This window comes from Ammospiza caudacuta, chromosome 18 (genome assembly GCF_027887145.1).
Source record: "Ammospiza caudacuta isolate bAmmCau1 chromosome 18, bAmmCau1.pri, whole genome shotgun sequence".
NCBI classification, from domain to species: Eukaryota; Metazoa; Chordata; class Aves; order Passeriformes; family Passerellidae; genus Ammospiza; species Ammospiza caudacuta.
Window position 1 is genome coordinate 8,490,342 of NC_080610.1, and position 22,688 is coordinate 8,513,029.

The window sequence follows — 22,688 nt, forward strand, 5'->3', positions numbered from 1 at the left end:
TTTTTGCGGGGTCGCCTTATCGGACTCAAAGCTTTACATGCCGTGTGTGCCCTGCCGGGCGTGGGACGCGGTCAGAGGGAAGCGGCCCCGCACAGACCGGCCCCGCACAGACCGGCCCCGGCACAGACCGGCTCGGAGCAAAGCAGCCCCGGCTCCCGGCGCGCTGTGAGGCGGCGGGAGCAGCCGCAGGTGAGCGATGACTCCTTCTAGGGAGGGCACAGGGCCGCTGCTGCTTTCGGAGCCATCACGGGCAGGGCGGGCACCGAGCCCACGCAGCATCCGAGCCCGGGCGGGGGGAATTGCCCTGGGATTGCCGAGCGGGCGGGGAGGGCCGCTACCCTTTGGCGGTGATCCCGCAGGAAAGGTTTGGCTGCCTCTGGGGCAGCCCCAGCCCCACTGCGGAGCCCCCACTCCGCTGCACCGTCCTGTGAACCCGGGGGTTCCTCAGCGCCCAGGGGCCGAGGGACGGGCTCCGCCGGCCGCGGCGGTGGCTGCCAGAGCCCTCATGGATGGAAGCGGCCCCCGCCCGCCCCGCCTCGGAGTAGAGCGGAGAGGCGGCCCGGTCGCCACAGCAGTCGCTCTAGTCTGTGATCTACGGGTGGTGCGAAAGGCGTGGGGGACATTCCCCGGACGCTCTGCGCGTCAGAGGGCGCGGGCAGGCGCTTCCCGCGGGGAGCGGCGAATTCGCGGTCGCTGCCGGGCCCGAGCCCCGCGGGTACCGCGTACCTGAGAGCGCTCGGAGCGTACGGCACAGCCCCGACACTGCCGGGGGACGCGCCCGCCGCCACAGCGCCGCCATGCTGTACGGCACAGGGCCCCGCGCCCGCCAGGACCCCGCGGGCTGGCCGCGCAGCGCCTGAGCGGAGGGCGGCGGGGCCCCGTGGGGAGCGCGCGGGAGCCGCCTGAGGGGAGCGCTCGGCCCGGAGCCCTCACGGCGCTGGGGGAGACGGGCACCGGCTCTGGTGAATCACACACACACCGGCACGGGATCGTTAGGGTTGGAAGGGACCTCTGGAGACCACCCAGTCCAAACCACCGTACAAATCACGGCCGCCTGGAGCAGGTGGAATGGTTTGGAATGTCTCCAGAGAGGAAAACAGCGCGACCTCGCTGGGCAAGTTGTTCGAGTGCTCTGCCACCACCAACGTGAAGTTGTTCCTCATGTTGAGGTAAAACCTCGTGTGTTTTAGTTTATGGCCATTGCTTCTCCTCCTGTCATATCATTAATGAGTTTCCCTTTCAGTCTTCTCTTCAGACTGAACAGGTCCAGCTCCCACAGTCTCTCCTCATGAGAGATGCTCCAGCCACCTCATCACCTTCGTGGCCTCTTCTGGACTCTCTTCAATAGCCCCTTGTCTTTTTGTACTGAAGAGCCCAGAACTGAATGCAACATTGCAGTTCTGGGCTCCTCAATTCAAATCAGCTAAAATTTGTGTTAAAGTTAGACATTTGGAAGGAAAAAAATATCCCACAGTTTTCTTGACTGGCTTCACCCCTGATCCTGCTCTAGAAAGGGCTCGGGAAAGGCCTTTTGGGAAAGAAAAGAATCATGATGACAGCCCAAAACCTTCACTGGTGTCCAAGACCTGTCCTTTCTCCTCTGAACCAGCCATTCCTCTGTAGCAGACACAGTGATAGGAGCTGCCACAGCCCCTCCTCAGGTGGAGGTCACTGGCTGACAGAAGCCTCTGAGGAGGTTTAACAATGCACCTTCTATGAGGTGTTAGAGGCTACACTCGGTGTTGCTCCATGTTCTGTGACTATGATACGTTCAGGATTGTGAGCAGGACTCAGGTCTGAACAAAGGGGTTCCTTTGCTGGAATGCTGGAGTGGGGCCCAAGCAGTGTGGGTCACTGACCCTGATCTGCATCAGCAGCTTGCACACATGGCTGGGCTGTGCTGGGACAGATTTCTGCTTGGGACACCCACTCAGAGTGCCTCCAGTGCCTCAGCCTGCAGCAGCATCCCTATCCCTGTGCCACATGCCTGCTATTGATTAAACCAGGGCGATGCTGCTGACCTAGCCCCAATGGGAGCTCTGAGAGTTAATAATGCCTGTGATGTGTTCTGACAGCCTGAGGTAAAAGCCTCAAAGCTGGCATTGATCAAAACAAATCAAGGGAATGAGTTTTCCTCGTTCAGAGGTGCTGGCTTGGCCTTCACTGAAGCTCAGTACTCGCCCTGCCTGCTGCTGTAAGTAGGGGGTCATATGTGTTAAGTGCTACCACAGCCAAAAGCAGAGTTTGGGACGAGAGAATCACATGTGTTTTCTACAGAAAAATAAAGGGGTTTAGACAGTCGTGGTTCAGACTTTGGAGCAGGGGCCTCGCTCACAAGGGGGCAGCATCCAACCATTTTGTTTCAGAAAACATCGATCCTCTGGTCCACAGCTGAGGAGAAATGGCAGGAAATTAAAATACTCAAATAAAGTTTTATAGAATTCACTTCACCTCCAGTGTAGACTCATTATTTTTGTTCACCCCGTTAATGTTTGAAAATACATTTAAAAAAACAGGAATTATTATCACTTCAGTAAGTGCATTGATGATTTTTTCCCAGCATCATTGCTATTAAACCTCCTGCCCAAAATACAAGAAAACCAAAAGGCAAGCCCCCTGTTATCATAGAAACACTGTTACCCACTGCAACAGCAGTAGAAAGAAATGACTAGAGCATACTGAGAGGCCTTTGAATTAAAGAAACCTCGAGCATATTCAGATATAATTTTTTATGCTTTTCAAGGTGCATGCATGCAAAGTTGTTTCAGCTTTTCATGTTAACCACTATTCTGAGTTGGATCAGGCAGTGTTGAGCATATGCTCTTCACACAGATTTAGTTCAGACATGTAGGATCAAGGGTAGAATTAACTCTCCCCAGACACAAAAAAAGTTTCTGTGAGGTGTCCCTGCAGCATTATGGTGTTCTGCTAATAAGGAAAGGCCTTAAATGTGGCAAAGCAAAGTGAAACTAAATTGAATCAAATGAAAGGAAGGTGGTGTCGGTTTCTTCTGCTGTGTCTCAAGTGAAAGGATGAGAGGAAATGACCTTAAAACACTAAAGGAGGTTCAGATTAGAAAGTACAGCTGGTGCTGTGCCACGGTGTGACCATGTGATGCTGGGGCTGTATCCCACAGCTCAGGGTAAAGCACAGTGCAGCTCCACAGGCTTTCCCATCAGGACCAGCTTCAGAAGAAAGTCCAGAATCTGTGCTGTGCCATTGCACTTGTTCTTGCTCATTCTCACAGGCTTGATTGGTCCTGGAGAGTGGTAGAGACAAAGAGCAGGAGTGGGTTGTGCTGATGGTGACAGAATCAGTGAGAGCAGCAGCCCCTGGTATTTCCTTCTGTCAGCACTCAGTAGGTGTGTCTGTGCTGCACTTCAAAACTTTTCCAGGGACAGGAGAGATAATGGTTATCAAATGTGGTTTCTACTGTACCTGTGGCTCAGCTCATATGGCTTTCTACTCTTAATTTAATTATTTTGTGGTTAGCATTACGTTGATTAGATAATTAGTGATACACATTTTTATATATATATAAATATTTATAAATACATCTTAATTTCTTTTAAGAAAGCAAGTATTAAGTCCTTTAGCAGCAAATATATTCTATTTATCTATTAGATAAAGCCTTGGGTTTCTGCAGTGAAAGCATATACTTCCAAAACTGAGATGAAAAAAACTTCTTCCAAGATAGTTATCAGACTTAGCATCATATTTCCACTGAATTTTGTGAGTTGTAGCTTGTCATATTTGAAGTCATAAATGAACTTATACACGAGTTGTGGTTTGGTTTATTTCCAGGGGTAGATGTTTATTCAATATACTTTAAAGAGTGTGGTATTGACAGGGTAAAGGAGACGCCCTGTATCGGAAATGTACACAAATCCATTCAACAACAAAGGTGCTTTGTAGGTCATGAATTGATTTTGTTAGCAGGCAAACTTTCTCCTTTTGAATTTATTGTAAAGACAGCTTGCAATTCTGTATGTTGTTTCCTTTGTAGGAAATACATTTTATTACATTTATCAATGGCTTACTTAAATCCTCCCTCATGAAGATGACCAGGACCAAATACTTTTTCTACCAAACCTTTTAAAAATTTTGACTTTCCAAGCACATCTTCTTGTCTTGCCTGTTTTTCTGGCATAGTTTCCTTCATGTCTTACATTCCCAGATCAGCAGCCAGGGAGGGTGGGGACAAGAAGAGAGGTGTCAGGTAGATCCTGTCTTTGGAAGTCATCACTTTGTGTCCTTTTTAGTGGGTGGGCTGGGAAATCGATTCTCTCAGAGGCTGCATTTTGTGATGTGACCTAATGAATAATTTACAGAGTGGCAGTGAACTCTGCTGGGTCACTGGTTGAACTAAGCTGTCTTCACATCAGGTAGGACCTTTTGGTTTCTTACCATCTCTCTTTTAAAGATTATTCAAGAATTATTTTCAGAAATTTGTCTCAGAGTAGGACTAGTTCAGAATTTAATCTTTGCCTTTTTATTTGTTCCTTCCTTGCTTAACATACATCTTCTGTTCATAGTTTGTCCTTAACAAGTAATTGATTGCAAGTAAGGGAAATAAACAGCAGAAACAGATGAAGCTTCAAGTAACACAAGTTCTTGGCTTCATTCAAATGCTTCAGCACATATTGCCAAAAAATGTGAGGGTAGAAAAGAGAGAAATGTGGTAGCCTTAACTGCTTCAGAGTTTTTGTGACGAGTTATAAAGTCCTTGAAAGTTGAAAGGCTTTTTCAGTCTTCCTGATAACCTTTTTAAGAGGCACTGTAAACACAAAATAGTTGAACTGCTTGTATTATCTGTATAAATTTAGAGTACGACTTTGCTGGCCACCTTTCTTCTCTTTTAGCTGTTTCCTGTTTCAGATATTGCCAGGCAGTTTCCTGATTCAGACATGAGTGGTGCTTCCTTTCTTCAAAATTCCTCTTTTTCATGTTTCTCAGCAAGACAGACTAATTTGACTGTGGAAAACAGCAAATTCCCATAAAAGAAAATCCCTCCTGCTATTCTGAAAATGCAAGCTCAAAAGAATTTTCTTCCACTCAGTGTTTCACATGATCTGTGGGGTTTATGATAATGTGCTAGCTCTCCTGTCTCCCTTTGTTTCAGCTTTTAAAAGCCAGTCTTTGTCCAGGGTTATTAGAAGCAGGGAACGCCTTTTGTTGTTGTGCCAGGCATGGATTTAGGGGGGAAAGCTCTGGCTCCGTGCTATGCACAGCAATGGGGATGGCCCTGCCACGCTGCTCCATGTGACTGCAGTGGGAGCTCTGGCCATGAGCAAGCCTGCTCAAGTTTGTGCAGCCAGATCAGAGCTCGAGTGGTGGCTGTCAGGGTGAGTCAGCCTGAACCAGCCAGTTCTCCTCAGCTGCTGCCATTCATGTGATGTTGCTCCTGGGCTAATGAATCCTGGTTCTACACCTTCCCACAGATGTGCCCTGGGAATCCAGGACCTGATAGATATTCTGAAGTCTTTTAAGATCCTGGCCCTACATACAAAGCGTATTACACCAACACATTTGTAGCTCTCTGCGTTAATATCAGGGCAGATAATAATAATATGTATTAATATCAGGGCAGATTTTTACTGTCTAAATAAGGATAAGTCATATAGATAGTATATTAATTTATGCACTGTGGAGTTTGTAGCATTTTTAGTGCATTAGTAAAAAAACTTGCAAAAATATCCATACTTATAAAGACCATGTGTTGGGCTAACAGGTAAATTAAAGAGAGGCATGAACCAATATCTATCAGGCTACCAAAGAAACTTCTCTTGGGGAAGAAAATACCCCATAACATATTACAAGATTTCAACTTTCTATTAACTTGGAAGCAAGTTATGGATATACACAGTTTGGGTGTCTTAACCAACTTAACCTCTAGTTTTGTCTAACTTGCAGTTATTGCCATTCACCATTTTTACTTATGTAATGAAATATGTAGACAACAGCAAGGGTTACTTGCAGGCAAAGCTTTTATCACACAAGTAAACAGCTGTGGGCAGGCAGAAGCAAGTTTGCTCCTCCCATGCTTCGAGCCTGAAGAATATAATTCAGCTCCAAGTTAGAAGACTTTTAGAAGTATTGTCACGGGATATTGCTCAATCTGGGGAGTCTTGGCACTAAATTATGCTGCTAAGCAGAAGCTGGGCTGACACCACCCACAACTGGCTGTAGTTAACTGCAAGGACTTCTCCAAAGAGCAGCTGTGTACTTACACAAGGTAAAGCTGTATACTTACTCAGTGCTTAGAGTAAGTTTTGCTGTTTTAACTCTTTTCTCCACAGCCCAGCAGTAAAAAAAATTCTCTGCTAGTTTGAATTGTGGGAGGTATCAGGGATCACGCAGACACGACCAGCTTTTGACCAGACAGGAAATTACTGTCAGTGAAGCTGGACTGCAGTATTGCTTACTTCATTCTTTGTTGTGCCTGATGTCTAGATTATAAGAAAATATTTGCAGAGCTAAAGCTGTGTTATACATGGAAGGGATAGTTCAGAGTTATTCTGTAATGACATTGGGGACTGTGCTGTATTGCAGGGCTTTAGTTAGGTTTTGTTTAGAGCTACTAGAAACATTTCTATCTTCATCCACCTATTTTTTTGCCACAATTCTTTTTTCAATTAATCTGCTTAAAATTATTTGGTTTTCTCTTGTCATGCTCTCAGGTGGTCCCTAATTCTTTCAAAGACCTCCCCTATCACTTGACAAAGCCTGAAGTTCTCAGAACTTCAGCTCCTGTTTCTGCCAAACTTGGCACAAAAACATTCTTTAAGTCTTTAAAAAGTTTCTAGGCTTGAGCTTCAAACACTTGCTGACTAGGTCTGAGTTTTGCAGTGAGAATATAGGAGAGAACTATTACCCTATTGTGGTTGGGATTTTTGGTTTTCTTCTGATTTTCTTCGATGGTGCAATTTAATTGCAGCTGATCATATTGTTCCCACCTCAAAGGAAACAGTATAGACAGACAAGCTGAAAACAAGATTTCCTAGAATAAGCCTCTTCCTTTACCTTAGAGCTGTTTGTAGCAAAGTATTTTTCCAGCTAGAAGCCACAGAAATTCCAGTGTGCTATTTATAATGTATTGATTGCAGCTCCTCCTGTAGCTGCTATTAAGCCATTTGCTATCCATACCTCGCCTGCCTCCAGCAGCACTCTATATTTAACCCACATGCCTAGGTCTTGTTCCTACCAATTCTGCTCTGGCTTTAGCATGCCACGTCTGAGCTGAAAAAAGAACTAAATCCCTTGGGCCAAATTCATTCCTGAAGTTGCTTGATTGAACACATTGCATTTATAGTGAGCACAGATTTGGCTCACACCTGACTTTGTCAGCATTCACTGTGCTGTAACTAAGTAACAAGAGCATGGTCGTTAGGGGACAGATGAATAGCTTTCTCTACGGTTATTAGAGCACCGAGCACCTTTAAGGAGTGCAGAATCTGTGAAAGGAGGAGTTGGGGAAAAGGACACCGCTCCTTTTAGAGTCTGTGTAACAGAACTGATAAGCTATTCCTGTGATGTGATCGAATGTGACTGAATACTGCAGGCTCTTGGACTCTTATTCTGTAAAATCCACAGGAGAGCAGCACAGGAAAAGATCGGAGGGAACAGCTTCTGCTACACTAAGAAAGGTACATATTTATATTTTCTTATTTGTCAGGCTTGACGTGATGTGTTATCTTAGATAATGACACTATTTTAAACAGTGGTGCTTTGGAAGGAAGTGGTGTTTTCCACATTCTGACTGGCACTCATTGTCAGGAAGCCAGTCCGTGGGCAGCAACAGCTTTCACAGAGAAAGAGTAGGACATATTTGTGTGTAATGCATTTGTACTGTATTGTAAATCCTCACAGCTGAAAGAAGTGAGATGAGATAACCCTGCTGAAATTGAAAATTTAATTTATGGCTATAAGTGTGCTGGAATTTGGTATTCATTTATATTGAAGAAAAAGCTGAATGCAAGTCAAGCTTCACATTCAAGTTCGGTCAAATTTGGCTGAATAGCTGCTTTTATAAGTGTTTTGCTGCAGATGTACTTTATGGAGGTTTTCATTCTCAAGAGGGAGTTCTGCTACTCCAAAAATATCTCTGAAGAAGAGACAAAAAGCGAGTACTTTTGCTCACCAGCCCTGTTGGTGCTTATAGAGTATCCTTCTGATGCCCATAATGGATATTTTTTACTTTCTGTCTTTTACAAACTAACTCATATTTACCAATACTGTCATGCACGTCATACTGATGAACTCTGTAAACAACCACCTTAAACAACCTTTACTTTGTCTCTGCCTTCTGCTTACACAGTCATGGGCTTCTCCAACAAAGCCCTCAGGTTCAGAACCACATACATCTGCACAGCTTTGCAGGATTGAAATAAAAAAGAAAAACTTCCTGATTTACAGCTTTAGTTTGCATTAATAGAAAAGAACTTGATCACATTAACACTGCAAGCAACTTATTTGCCATCCAAGTTTAGCAATATTTCCCAGCAGTCTGGTACCCAATTTACATCTGCCAGTCTCATACTGTTCTTTCAGCATTCCTTCAGGATTACTGGAATTAAAAGTGACTGGGAATTTTTTGAAAAAACATAATTTTGGCAGCAGTCCTTGAAAACAGACCTTAATGTGTGAGGCCATTCTAAAGCTCTCTCAGAAGGCAATTTCTAGACAGAGACCCTTTATGCCCACTCCAGGCATTTTCTGGGGGGAGCTTTCACTCAGGATTTGAAACCAATCCCTACCCTGCTCTATCTCAGGCTCCCTCTTCCCACACAGTGTTTGATTACCTGCTATGCTATGGAGAATCCCACCTTGGTGTGTTAGAGTTGTTAATTTTCATAGAAAAATGTCATCATTTCAGCAGAGATTTCCTTCCTAATCCTTCAGATCCCTCAGCAGGTGTCCTCACTACCAAGTTTCAGTCGTGCTCTCCCCCCACCTGAAGAGCAGCCTGTGGACAGCAGAAAGCTGTGCTGGGAGAGAGACAGATTTACAGTAGATTAGCTGGTAGCCTTGGAAGCAGGGCAGGAGTGTGCAGTGGGGATTTGGGGCACTAGGGATTCAGCCCTGTGATATCAGGAAGAGACTGTGAAATAGGTCTGTCCTGAGAGCTGTTAGCCAGTTTGGTCTTTGCTCTTTCAGCCCTTTCTCCCTACATCCATTTGGGGCCAAGTCATTCAATAACAGCTTGACTTTATTCCCTGGGGAGCATGAAAATCTCATCTTAGAAAACTCTTCACAGACCAGCTCCTAGTGTGCTGTCAGGGCAGAGAACTTTCTGCTTTTGTCAATCCACTGCCTCCCAGGTAGGATTTGTACAGTTCTGCTGAGCCTCCCTAACCCCTAAACACTGGTACAAATAATACAAACACATCTGGAGTGCTCCAGCAGGAATAAGGACTATCAGAAACAAACACTTCCTAGGGGTACCTGAAAGGGTCATATTCCTGAAAAGCTGTGCTTGGTATAGGCCTGGGAAATGCATTTCTTATCCTTGAAGAATCTCTCACCCCAGAGTCTGGCTTTAACCATGCAGTGTGTTCACTAGGTCAGTGTGGATTAGAATGGTACAAATTCCTGTGCACCTGCATGTTGGGTGGAGAGGAGGCCTCTCTGTGTGGCCAGTTCATTCTGAACTCTGCACTTCTTTATGGGGCACACAACCATTGTACAAACCTTCTGCTTTGGGTAATAGCACTGAACACCATCCAGAGAATGGCTACTGGGAAGGGAGTTTTAAGTGGGTAGCAATTATCTGAATTGAAATCTGTGTGGGGAGAATGGATTTAAACACCCTTATGAAGGTTATTGGATGGGGCTCCCAAGTAGGCAATAGGCACTTTTCTGTTCTCTGCCTTTCATTCAGAAAGAAGAAATTTGTATTTGTTTCCTTTCAACATGAGAAGAGGGAAGGAGAGGGAAGACAAAAGGCTATGGGGGCGGAAAACAATCATCAGAACTTTGCATTTGTAGAAAACAGATAAGTTTGCAGTGAAGTTAAATTATAGTAATTTGAAAAAAAACTGAGAGGAAAATCTAGATTTCAGGCAAGAAATAGTGAAAAATTATATAAAGTCTGTTCAGATTGTTTTCATGATGTCACTGGAAAATCTGAATGTCAAACTCCCAGACTAAGTTTCCATTGAAATACAAGCTATTCACATTTGGCAATATGATGATTATTTTTCACAGAACAGTTGCACTCACTTGAAAATACATAAACAATAACAAAAGAATAGAAGGTAAAAAGATTTTTTTGACCTTTAAATGTACTAAATTACAAAGCTGTTGAATTGTGTTGCCTACAGCAACAGGATACAATATGTTTGGCAGAAGTTAGCTTAGACTTTCTGACCAAAATACTCTGCCTTTCTTTCTCTGGGAAAACATCAAGAAAAACAAAATGCCACAAAAGAGAGATTGCCTCATCCAAGACAGCACAGGACTGAGAGTCAGAAACTCCAGTCCCAGCACAGCACAGATCTCCTCTGGCCTAGTGCAGAACATTGTTAAAATATGTGTAGAAATGTGCTGACTCTTCTGCATTGTTTTCACAGTGCTTCACAAACAGCTAATATATCCTTACTAGTGTACAAATCCTCTGCTTACTTCAGTGCATCAGTGTCTAAAGGCATCATTTCAGCAGAGGCTGAAAAAGGTTGAATGATATAAACTTATCAAGTGCTCCCCATTCACCAGGTTATGTGAGTTAATAAAGTCAAAATTAGATTCTAAACCCTTTAGCACCAGAATGCTAAAGTACTGTCTGGATGTGTGGAGACTGGTAATGAACTCTTCAACAACCAACCAGCACTTGGCAGTTAGATTAAATGCATGAAAAATTACAGCAAGACTGCCTGTACCATCTTTCCTCAAAGGCCTGAATTGTCAGCTGGCTGGAAGCCCTTTGGGAAAGCATTTGAAGCACTGCTTGTCTACATTTTCCCAGTTGTTCATAAACTCAAGAATAATAATGCCACATAGGCATTTGCTGTGCAGACAAAACTACTTTGCCTTTCCTCAGGTGTTATCCATACATTCATAGCAGGGGCTTCTCTGAAAAAGATTTATTCAGCTTTACAATTGAAAGTTTACACACGTAGCAGTCACTTTAACTCTTGTGGCAACACAGAGCATGATAAGACAGCTCATCCAAGGCCAGATTAGAAAACCATTGCCAAAATGAGACTCACAGCTAAGTGCCCTGGCTCAGGGTCACAAAGTTTGCTCTCATTCCAGCCCTGGAGAATAACAGGATAATGTATGTGCTGTCTTTGTACAAGAGGGGTGGGGCTTTTTGTGATAATGTTTAGGATTTAATTTTCAGTACAAAGCAAAGCAATATCAGTTTATCCAAGCTAAAACTGTAATGAGAAGCTCTGTAATTAGGCTTAGAAGTATTCACCTTGATTAGAAAAATGTTCTATCCAGCAGTTTTCCAACTCACAAGTATTTCAATATTTGTCATCTCTTATTTTTGCATCTGTAGGAAATGACATCTTGTTAATTACTCATAATGTAGTGAAATGTAAGCTTCAGAATAGTTTAATAGTCAAATTTGATACTTCTTTAATCCACTGAGTTAATCTCACTATGGTATATGCTTTTGTTAAAACTTAGGCCATTTAAAGGTGCTTACTTTCACATGCTTTTTCCTTCTCAATAAACATCAGTTTTTAGCAAAGGGATGTTGGTTTGGAATCAGAGAAGTTGCAATCAGTAGTTTGCAACACATTTCCATACACCTTCCTCCAACAGTGCTATGAAAACTTTTGTACAGTTTTTATGAAACACTGAAAAAGATCAATCTGGTTACTTGGACTTACCTTAAAAATTGATGTTACCCGTTATTCTAATCCTTATTTTTTCATGTCAGGGAATTCGAGGAGGAATTATTTTTTAGCAGAGGTTGGAAAAATGTACCAGAAGGATTGATAAATAGCATTACTGAAATCCTTATTGTAACCTTTGGTGAAATGGCTGGAGTCAGCTGCATGAGAATAAAGAACAGGATGTATTGGTTTGGGCTCCATCACATGGGCATTTTTATGTTTTAGAAAAACTGAAGATCATATGATAGTAAGGGGATACTGAATACTAATTTAGCATCTGTTGGCATAATAGCAGATCCCTAAGTCTGAGCCAGTTTTCATGGTTTCTTTTAAAGCCACTGGAATGACTTAGGTGTTTCATCTCCACAGGCAGGTAAGTTGGGGCAGCAGATTCCCACATTTTATGTCTGCTCCTCTCTTTGAAAATGTCTTTTTAAATCTCTGTAAACTGAAGCAGAGGTACTCCCATTCAAATGCTGATTGTTTGATTATGGTGTACATCAGGGGAAAACTGCTGAGCTGCATTATCAAGTTATGATTTGGTCTTATGAAACTGCCAAAATGAGTAAGATTAGATGCATAAGAAAATAACTCAGTGCTTTAGAAAGACTCATCAGTAGTTTGACAGGTTTGGGCATGAAATTTTAATATGTTTTCTTTTAAACTGTCTTCTCAAAACCAGATGTACTGATCTGTGTTATTCATTCCTTCCCATAATGTTATCCCTCCAGTTTTCTGTTTATTCCCTGGCTGAATTTTTCATTTGCCTGCTATTTTCCACTTCAAATTCTACCTTTCAAAGAGAAGGCTCCCTTTATTACAGTGTTTCTAAAGCACAGAAGAGGTTGCAGTGCTAACCTGTGTATTTGGAACCTCAGTATAAGCATTAAATAATAAGAGTGGCTGCCTTGTAATAAGTGGTTATGGGAAACTTGACTGTATGCAACTTTTATTGCATACTTAATGAATCTCATGAATCCACATTAAAACTAAAATTGCTGTTGCATTTTCTAAAGCTGTCATAACATGACTGTCTCCTAGGTAGTGCTAGTTTTAAATTGGTTACACACTTAATTTTCATATCAAATATTTTCCAGCTAAGAATATGAAAGCAATTACCTATTTTGGTACAGATCTTTTTTCCCTCTGGGTACGTGACCATCACCATGCCTCTTGCTCTTGGCAGACTGCCTTTACAGTCTACTGCTGTCACTAAATTTATTTTCACACCTAAGAAGACAGAAATTAAGAGGGACAAACTTTGAAAAATACTGTGTGAAAATAAAACCAAAAGTGTCATTTTCTCTCTTTTTAGAAGGTACCTTCTCTGGAAAGTGGTTTTCAGGATAATTGCCTCCTGAAGGAGTTCTGCTAAGAACAACCCATACTGCCAGTTTATGAAGGTGCTGGTGTGTTATACAGAAATATTATTAATAAAAAACCCAGTAGTTGAAAAACATTCCTTGATACTTTCAAAATAAGTTAATTCCTCTAGGAATGGAAAAATCAGTAGGTTGTTTCTACCTGTGACCAACCTCTGGGGAAGGCAGGTGAGCTCTGCTCTTAAGTGTGGTAGCATTCATGTGGGATTCAAGTGCAAAGATCTGAGGCACTGGAAAAAAGTGGATCCCTCTGAGTTCTTGATTCAGTCAGTCTGAAAAAGAAGTCTCAGCATTCCTGCAGGACAGGGAGCAGGGCTGAGTTAGCCTACAGAGGCTGTCTCTCCCTGTTTAGAGAAATCTCATTAAATGGTCTCATATCAATGCTAAGCAATAAAGGAGGAAAGCTGTTCCCCCAAAAATACCCTACCTAGTTCATCCTGCTGCTCCCATCCACTCCTGCTGTCTGACAGATCTTTGAAGGGCACCCCCGAACGTGCTGGCAGGATCTGACAGTGCTGAAGCAACAGCCTGTGGCAAGGTCTGCCCAGAGAATGCCAAAGTGTCCATTTTAACCAGAGAATTCTGTCTGGCAGTGCCTGCAGTAATTCTGAATGCCAGCACTCCTCAGTGCCACAGGAACCTGACTGGAGCTGGACTGCCACCAACTGAGTCACAGGTCTGCAGGGTCACAGCTTCCTGTGTCCAGAGGCAGGAAATCAGAGTTCTGCTGGCCCTAAGCAGTGTTTTCTGGGCTCCATCCATTCATTGGAGTTCAGAATAATTATCTCTCACCTGTGTCAGTAATCCAAATCCATCAACAACAACCATACAATCAACTAAGCCATGAAAGTCAAGTAAAGGCCAGTCAAGTGAAGCTAGAGAGATATTTAATGTTAAACTAATGATCTTTCCACAACCCCAAAGTTTTTAGTGGACAGATAATGTCAAAAATTTTCATGTAGAAAAACTAAAAAGAGCTGAAGTCCCATCTGAAAGGTGCAGGACAATTGGGCCTGGTCAGTAGAACTACTTTTGCACAGAGGGAAAGAAGAAAGAATGACGTCCAGGCCTTCATAATCCTGTTGAAGTTATGAAGCAGGCTCATATTAGCTAGGGAAAAAATACTCAGAAGGTCCAAGAAACAAGATATTAATGTGCTAATGATGCTGGCAGGCTTTGAAAGGAAACATCTCAGGTCAGACTTTGCAAGAAAAGCATTAAGGGTAACTGTTAACATTGGTGACTGCTTAAAAGCAAAAGAAATCGACTTTTAACAGCTCCAAACAAATCATACTTGCTCTGCAACTAAGATAAGAGAATGACTGAACAAAATCAGCTTTACTGTATCTTGAGCATATCTCCATGGAAACTCAGTCATCTTCTGAAGTCAAGATATGTTCTGCATGATGATTCAAAATTTAAGTAGTGGAATAGATTTTCCCCATGTGTATATGCCAAATCCCACTACAGAATGGAGGTCAGACCATCCTTAAAAATAGGATTTTTCTGGGACAATATTTGGGGAAACAATAAAGAGAAGCAAGAACAAATAGGAAGAGATTTGTAGGCATGTTGTTATCTCCTAAATGAGATAATCCCTTTGTCATTGGTCTTGGGTAACTTAGGCAAAATTTTTGAGGATGTTGTTGCTCCTGGTGGAGCTAGAACAGATTTGATGCTGGAAGCTCCTTGTGCAGTGGCATGCTTGGAGCCAGGACTGAGCAGCTGTGTGGGGGAAGGGACCAGAGCATTAAATAAAGCTACTTGTTGACTGCCTGTAAAATTGGCTTCTAAAGGAAGCGCTACAGAGCACCATCCATTACCAAGTGTCAGAGAGCCTTTTACAGCTACTTTAGACACAATCATAATTAAACTCTGTGTGTTCCTGTTCAGTACAGTTGGTTGTGGGTTATTTAGCTCAATATTTACAAAAAGCACAGTCCTCTCCTGTGCTACCTTAACCCTAGGTTGTTTTTCTCTTTTCTTCCAGATGCTGGAGATCTCTTCAGTCCCTTTGTTCAGTGTCTTCATCCTGCTTTTCATTTTGCTATTCATTGTGTTGCTCATCAGGAAAAATGCCACTGCTGCCCTTATCTGGAATGAAATAATCCGGGAGAAAGTAACCAATTTCATCATGAACCAGAGCAAAGAACAGAGGATTTTAAATTTTGTGCTGCAGAATGCAGTGCGAGGAGACCCTCATAGTGTGCTGGACACTATAGATAAATACTGCTCCCAGAAAGAGTGGGCCATGAACGTGGGTGATGAGAAAGGTAATTGCAGCAGGGGTCAGCATCTGGAGAGATCCCTCAAGACTAGCACAGTACAGGCCATCTGATTGTATTCACATGGCAAAAAGCCCAACCCACACAGCCTTGTGGTCAGCAGAGTAGTTCTGTGAACAGTTGTGCCTGCTCATGCAGATGTTTTTGTGGACAGGTCTCCAGTGACTAATCCAGAAAGTCACAGCCCCACATGTGGGTTTCTGTGTTGTGCACACTGCAAGTTTGTAAGCAGAGAGAGGCAACTTATGGGAAAAATCTAGGGTTGCATGATACCTCACTTTTTATATAGGGTGCCTTCAAGGCATAATTCATTATGTTAAATACTTTCAGATCCTTAACAGCAAGATAGCAAAATGAAAAAAAAAAACAAAATTGTTTTTAACTATATGACTTTTGTATATGCAAGCAAAATTAGAAGTTTCTGTTGAAGGGAGAAGTCCCATCCGTGTCATACAATATCAGACATTGTTGCTATTTAGCAAGTAAATCATCTTGTTCTTGTCTCCTAAAGAAAAACATGGGAACAAAACCTTTTTTTCATAGCTGCAGGAAAACAGCAATCTTTTAAAAAAACTATAGTGGCAAAATGTTAATATGTTCCCTTATGAATTAGAAACAAAAGCACCTCTTGCTGGGAAATTTCTGGGGAAATTTGCTTAGTCTGGGATTAACATAGCTAATGAAAAACAACTGTAAGCATTGTGATAAAAATGCTCTTCTGACATGTCTACAGTTTTTAAAGCAGCTCCTCAGCATACCTGGCTGGGGTGCTTAGGGGAGCAGAACTGGGGGTCATGGCTGAGTAGGAATACTTAAAACTCTAAACTTCAAACATTTGGGATCAAATTCTTAATTTCACTCTGGTTTTGCTCTGATGGCCTTAGATAAAAGCCATCAAAGCTAGAGCATCTTTAGTCTCTGAGACTTCAAGAGTGACTACATGGCCCCAAGATGCCTCATCATCATATTAATAAATAGCACCCAGAAAAATATCCCTTAATGACCATTGGCTTAGCATAAAATCCCTTCCACTACTTTTTGAGTTTAGTTATCTAGTTTCTAGTCATATAAATAAGAGGAAATTTCTCACAAATAATTCCTTTCCTTCAAAAGGACTGAATATAGTCACTGTCACTTCTTTTTGGGATCATTTTATGTTATTAACAATTGACTAATATTTTCCATCCCACAAATTCATGCAGTGAAACCAAATATTTCGCAGCTTTGTAAGTAGACTTTTCCTTTAAAGATGAGTATTTGGAATAAGAAATTTTATATCAGACAACAGCATGTAACATTAGCAACAAACATGAGCACTCAAAATCCAGGAGTTATATATTTCACAAATATAGTTTCTGCAGTAAATTCTTGGGAAAAATTACTGCATTTCCCCCTTCTAACACTATAAATTAGTTGATTCAGGGAATTACATAAGTTTTATTCAGGGAATATAAATTAATTCAGGGAATTCCTTATTCAGCAATGTTGTGAAACTAAGATTTCTTTAAGTTGAAAGTTTGCACTTGGAAACTTAAAATGTCCATGATTAGCTTGATCACAGGCCAGTTTTCAAAGGACACAGTATATAATTTGACATCAGTTCTTAAGTTTTGAATGTCTTGAGCAACTGAGTACATGGTTTTTTAAAGTTTCTTGTCACTAACTTGTTCTTCTGTATATGAACCAGTTTGGTTTTGTCAAAATGTAATCTTTTCCCATTTTAATCAGGTAAAATTCTGGACAAGACAGTGCAAGAGGCCAATCCATCAGTTGCCCTGGAGCTGGGAACGTACTGTGGCTACTCTGCCGTGAGGATTTCTCGGCTACTGAAGGCAGGAGCTCGTCTGCTCACTGTGGAGTTCAACCCAGAATTTGCTGCTATAGCTAAACAGATGATTGAGTTTGCTGGAGTACAAGATAAGGTAAATACCATTTGTCTGTAACCACTACAGCAAAACTGGTGAGATTTTGTTTTTGGTCTGGTTTTTTTATCTTTTACCCATGGACCTTATAAATTTAACCAGCTCCATGCTTAGTTACAGTGCCTGACCTCTCCCAGCAGGACTTCACTACCTTGCTTTCCAAAAGCCAGAATACTGGGTTTCTCAATATAAACTAAAAGGTTCAAATTGGTGTCAAGACTAACTACAAAAAACTGAACCATAGTCCAAGTTGTTACAAAAGGTCACAGGAATCAGTTGTATTACGTGCAATGGACTTCAAATGAGAAGCATTTAGCCAAATCTAGCTGGTCACAGTACCCGTATCTAAGTTTTGTGCAGTCAGAGGTGTCTTGACTCTGTATAGCTGGTTGAGATGCAGGTGTTTCCAGTCTATATCCCCCCCAGGCTGGGGGATTCATGCCTGAGAAGGGCCTGTCTATTCAGCAGACATCTCACTTCAATGGAGCTGGAAACACTGGAGGAAATAAACCACACCAAGGGACCTTCTAATGTGTTTCTTAACTTCTTGAAGAGAACCTGAAGTACTAGTACATCTAAAACTGCATTTCCCCATCTGATTTAATCTCCTGATCAGCTATGAGTCATAAAACAGACATTTCCTTACCACTTTCTTCCTCCTCTCACAGCATATGGTGCTTGCCTCACAAAAGTCCACGTGCAGCAGCTGCTTACAGTTTAACAGTAGTAACTCCAATAAACCTGTGAGGAAGATGTAACAGCCTCTGTCCTGTCTCTTCCCTCTCCTGGCTATATAAATTTTACATATTGTAGCCTCCATCTTTTTTCTAACCTAACCTGTTCTCTGCATCTTTTGCTTCCCTTGGACTACAAGACTCAACTGAGATGTAACTTAAAAAAAAAAAAAAAAATCACTGTTTGCAACAGGAGATTTCCATGTTTCCAGTAAACACACACATTATATAACAAAAACACAGGTTCACCTTTTCTGTTGTTAATTTAAAAATCAACAAAATCCAAACCAACCAAATTCATATTTTGAAACTTAACCTAGTTGGTTTGTCAAAAATAAAAAGATATATTTGACCTAACCCTGCCAAATAATTCAACTGACACAATATTGAGCTATAAGCATGATCCCTGATGTCTGGCTACAATTTGAAATGAGCTGGGAGCATGTGATTTTTCTTAATGGTTCACAATTCATCACATAGATTTGTATTTCAGGTAAAACTCCTAGAAGGCCCTTCAGAGGAAATTATCCCCCAGCTGAAAAAAAAATATGAAGTGGATACTCTGGATTTTGTCTTCCTGGACCACTGGAAAGACAGATACACCCCAGACACCATCCTGCTTCAGGTCAGTTTGCACTATTCCAGTCTTAAAAGTAAAGCAGCAAATATCTTCATGTCTGTGAGGCCTCTATTCTTTATGAGGGACCTCATCTGAAGTAAAATGAAGACTGGCAGCCAAAATAGCAGCCTTACAAGGAAAGAGGATTTGAAGGACAGGACCCTAAAGTTTTGTTAAGGACAACTGCCAACACTACATAGCTCAGGACTCAGTGAGTACTGCTGAACCCTTGTTTCCAGAACATACGGGTGTGCAGTAGAAATCCTACCTGGAGGAGTGCACAGCCTGAACTTTGCACTCCCAGGAGTGTGTGCATGGTCACCAAGCAGAACACCTGACCCAAAGCCCATCCTGATCTTGGGAGCAGGTGAGACCTGGGACCTGCATATCCCAGCTCCACCTCTCTAATTTCCTCAGTACCCCTTTTTTTGCCTGGGTCTATTGATGAAATGGAGCCTCTTGATGAAATACTATTTTGGTAGCATGGAGTATGACTTGTCTTGGAGTCCTTACACTCCACCTAATTAATTGGCTGCAAAGCAAAAGTTAGAAGAATGCAGACTGCTCCAGCCAGGCACTTCCTAGGGGAATGCTGTTCAACTCTATGTCCAGCCCCAAATGTGTAAAAATTATGCTTATTTCTTCCCAAGCTGCCTTGACCATTGCTGTGGGTATTACAAAATAAGTTGGCTGCAACAGCAGCAGGCAGTGGCAAAGGACATCTGGATAAGAAGGTATTTTCAGGTGTTAACTGAGATTGACAGCATCTGTACTTATGAACACAGCACATACAGATGCTCTCCTAGCTGACAGAATTTTCTACAACTGCCTGCTTTTATGGAAGTGCCATTTTCCAATTATTTTCTTCACAAATAAATCCACTTTTTTGAGCCTGCCTCTCAGATTGGGAACCTGCCAAATACTTCCTGACCCCTGCCTGAGGATTACAACTATTTTATGACCCAGCCTCCCTGTTTTTTTTTTAGTTTTAAGCCCCGTTCCCCAGAAAGCTGTTTGAAAAGGAAATTTGTTTGGGGTTATGAACAGCTAGTATTGAATTTACACAGCAGTAGCTGAAGAAAATGTTCCCTCTGTACAGTTATTTTGTACTCAGAGAATGCTTTCTTTTAAACTGCCTGTGTAAGGATGACTGAGCTCTTTCCACAGTGCATCCTTATCAGAACTTAGCCTTCCAACACAGCCAAAGCAAACAGACGGTTTAGTTCCATGGTAGTGGTCAGTCTGATGCAACTATGATACAAAGTTGCAAAAAAACTCCCGTGAAATTAAGAGGAGAAAGACAAAGAAAAGATCCTCAGATTTTTTCAGGTGTCATAAGCTTTCTAAAATGCATTCTCAGCAGGTATTGCAGTATGAATAGTGAATATGAATTTATTCAGATGAAATATGTATATATTGGAAGTGGTCCAGACAAAAAAAGCCAGACATGAAGAGCATCTGAAATCCTGATGACCAGTGGAAAATCCAGTATGTTGTCTCTTCTAAGCCTCTGTAGGCTGTGCAATAGAAACAGACTGGAGGGTATTTGACGTCTCTAAAATAACTTCTACTGTGCTGACTGGTGTTCAGTCCCCAGAGGCAAGAGCAATAAGCTCAACAGCTTCTGCAGGACACTGATCAACAGAGCTGCTCTCATAGACTGGGAGTGACCAAAAACACCCCATGTTTTGGCTACAGCTACTGCCTGTAACCACAGGATAACAACAAGCTGATTTAACTACAGACTTTGTTTTAAAACAGCTGGTAAGCCCAGATAAGCACTTCTTCTAGACAAAAAATACCAGTAAAAATTAGGTTTGTAGATTTACTAAGGATAAACATTGCACTTGAAGTGACTACTGCAAGTTAGTTATGTCTTGTGGAAATTAATCAGAGGGATCTTCATTGTGCAAAAACCTCACTTCATGCCCAGATCCCAAACAAAATGGCAGGAAGTTGTTCAAGATGAAAGGAAAACAAGCACAGAAAATCTTTCATTCTTTTAGCAGTTCTGGAATATGACTGAGTCTGGCCAAAGCAGTACATGCTACTCAGGTGACCCAAAGAGCTACTACAGCAGTTTAATGCCATATTAAAAAAGTTTTTAAACATGAGGCATGACAGCCAAAACAAAGCCACCTTACTGATCATGTAGACATAGCTGGAAACAAGCTGAGGAGCAAAGCACACACTTCCACTTGATTTGCTATTTCAGAATCAGCATCTAATGTTGTACTAATAAACAGAAAAACTTAGCAAATGACCACAAAGGATCCAAGAGTTACTCAGCTTCTCCCATGTCTCTCGGACCTTCCAGACCTGTACCACAATGGGTTTTTGGATGCAGGCACTTGAGTATACCTGGTTAACATGAAAGTACATTACATTCAAGCCAATGTCTGCTTAACAGCCATTATGAAGCCATTTCTCTTCTTTCTAGGAATGCAACTTGCTGAGGAAGGGCTCAGTTCTTCTGGCTGACAATATAATTTTCCCAGGAGCTCCAGATTTCCTTAACTATGTCCGCAAGAGCCCCCATTTCCAATGCACTAACTACCCATCTCATCTGGAATATATGCAAGTGGAAGATGCCATGGAGAAGGCTGTGTTTTTGGGATAAAGAGAGTCATTAATAATCAACTTTTGTTTCAAATTATGTAAATGCAACTGCACAGGTTAACTTGTCCATGCTCTACAGGTTTTTTTAATTACTATTTTTTTTATTTTGGAGCTTGTAATTAAACAAGCACTAGTGATCTTTTTAGGTGAGGTAGAAACCAGAATATGGAGTAAGTTGCGTCTGTGCCATCGTTCCACATTAACACAGCAAACCCAAGGTGATGCACATTGCCTTGCCTTGACCAACACATCATCAAACAACAGTCTATCATTTTGAGCTTAACTTGAACAACCACAATTTGGGTTTAGGGTGGAGAAATACACTGCAACTTCTGAAGACTTGTGTCTCCAAGCTCAACTCATTAATCATTACCAAGAGTGACAAAAAACATTCATATTGCAAGAAAAGACCACTTCATGTGCCCTGGTTTTGCTAAATTACTAGCATGCCTCTTGATGCAGTGAAGGCTCCTATTGTGAGATCAGATACTTCTTTGCACATTTACTGCAAAAGTTAATCATCTCTATGTGAGAGAAAAGAGCACACACTGAAAGAAGGCAGACCCATGCAGTGATGAGAACAACAAAACAGTATTTTGAAAACACAAACAAATAAAATTGTTAATCTGCCCACGGAGAGGCAGGGAAAACTGAAGTAGTAAACAGATTAAAATAAATATAGTGACAGGTAACAAAAGGAGCAGACTCCTTCCAAAAGAACACAAAACTACATAGTATTTGACCTTGATGAAATGCTGGTTTTCCCCTCATTATATTGTACATACATAGTACATGCTTTTAGGGGCAGGGCAAGCTGCTTATTCTGAAATGCTGGATATGTTTAAGATGCTGTATAGAAATAAAGTCCAGAGAGAATGGGTTCTAGCAGGTGGGTCCTGCATGCCCTGGTTACCCTCAGTGCTGTTACACCATGTGAATAGTGTGGGTTGTCACTGAGAAGATTCAAAGCCAATACAAAGTCTCTAACTCACCTGAACAATGCAGAAATCCAGTGGAATTTCCTAGCATGTCCTGCTGTGATTATATAAGGCAGCAACAATCACATTTCTAAATAAAAAGTAAGAAACAACAGAGCAAGGTATGACTTTCAGTTTTTTCCAATGAATTCTGTACTGCACGTAAGGCTTCCAGAAGTGAAACAGACACAGAAAGATCCAACAGTTGAAAATCAGAGTGAAAATCAAGGACAACCATTCTTGTCTTTCCCAGGATGAATTCTTTCAAGCCTGTTATGAGTTTCTTCCTTGTATAGCCCACCTT

The 22,688-nt window shown here is 41.8% G+C and overlaps 2 protein-coding genes across 6 annotated transcripts in view; one reads left to right on the forward strand and one right to left on the reverse strand.

Annotated features, from left to right (window-relative positions):
* Positions 1–799, reverse strand: part of TXNRD2 (thioredoxin reductase 2) — a 31,959-nt gene extending 31,160 nt beyond the window's left edge. For both annotated transcript variants that reach the window (XM_058816435.1, XM_058816434.1), the window contains exon 1: positions 727–799. In XM_058816435.1, coding sequence (XP_058672418.1) covers positions 727–799 — 73 coding nt within the window. The remainder of the gene's footprint in view (positions 1–726) is intronic.
* On the forward strand, positions 1–22,499 carry COMT (catechol-O-methyltransferase). Of its 4 annotated transcripts, XM_058816438.1 has the most exons (6): positions 6,054–6,235; positions 7,594–7,646; positions 15,219–15,501; positions 17,242–17,435; positions 18,663–18,794; positions 21,229–22,499. In XM_058816438.1, the coding sequence occupies exons 3-6, from the start codon at positions 15,219–15,221 to the stop codon at positions 21,406–21,408; spliced, it is 789 nt and encodes a 262-aa protein (XP_058672421.1). In that variant the 5' UTR covers positions 6,054–6,235; positions 7,594–7,646; the 3' UTR covers positions 21,409–22,499. The 4 variants fall into 4 exon arrangements, with proteins under 4 accessions (XP_058672423.1, XP_058672422.1, XP_058672420.1 ...); XM_058816440.1 differs by lacking the exons at positions 6,054–6,235; positions 7,594–7,646 and adding an exon at positions 1–189; XM_058816439.1 differs by lacking the exons at positions 6,054–6,235; positions 7,594–7,646 and adding an exon at positions 946–1,169.
* The last annotated feature ends 189 nt before the right edge of the window (positions 22,500–22,688 follow it).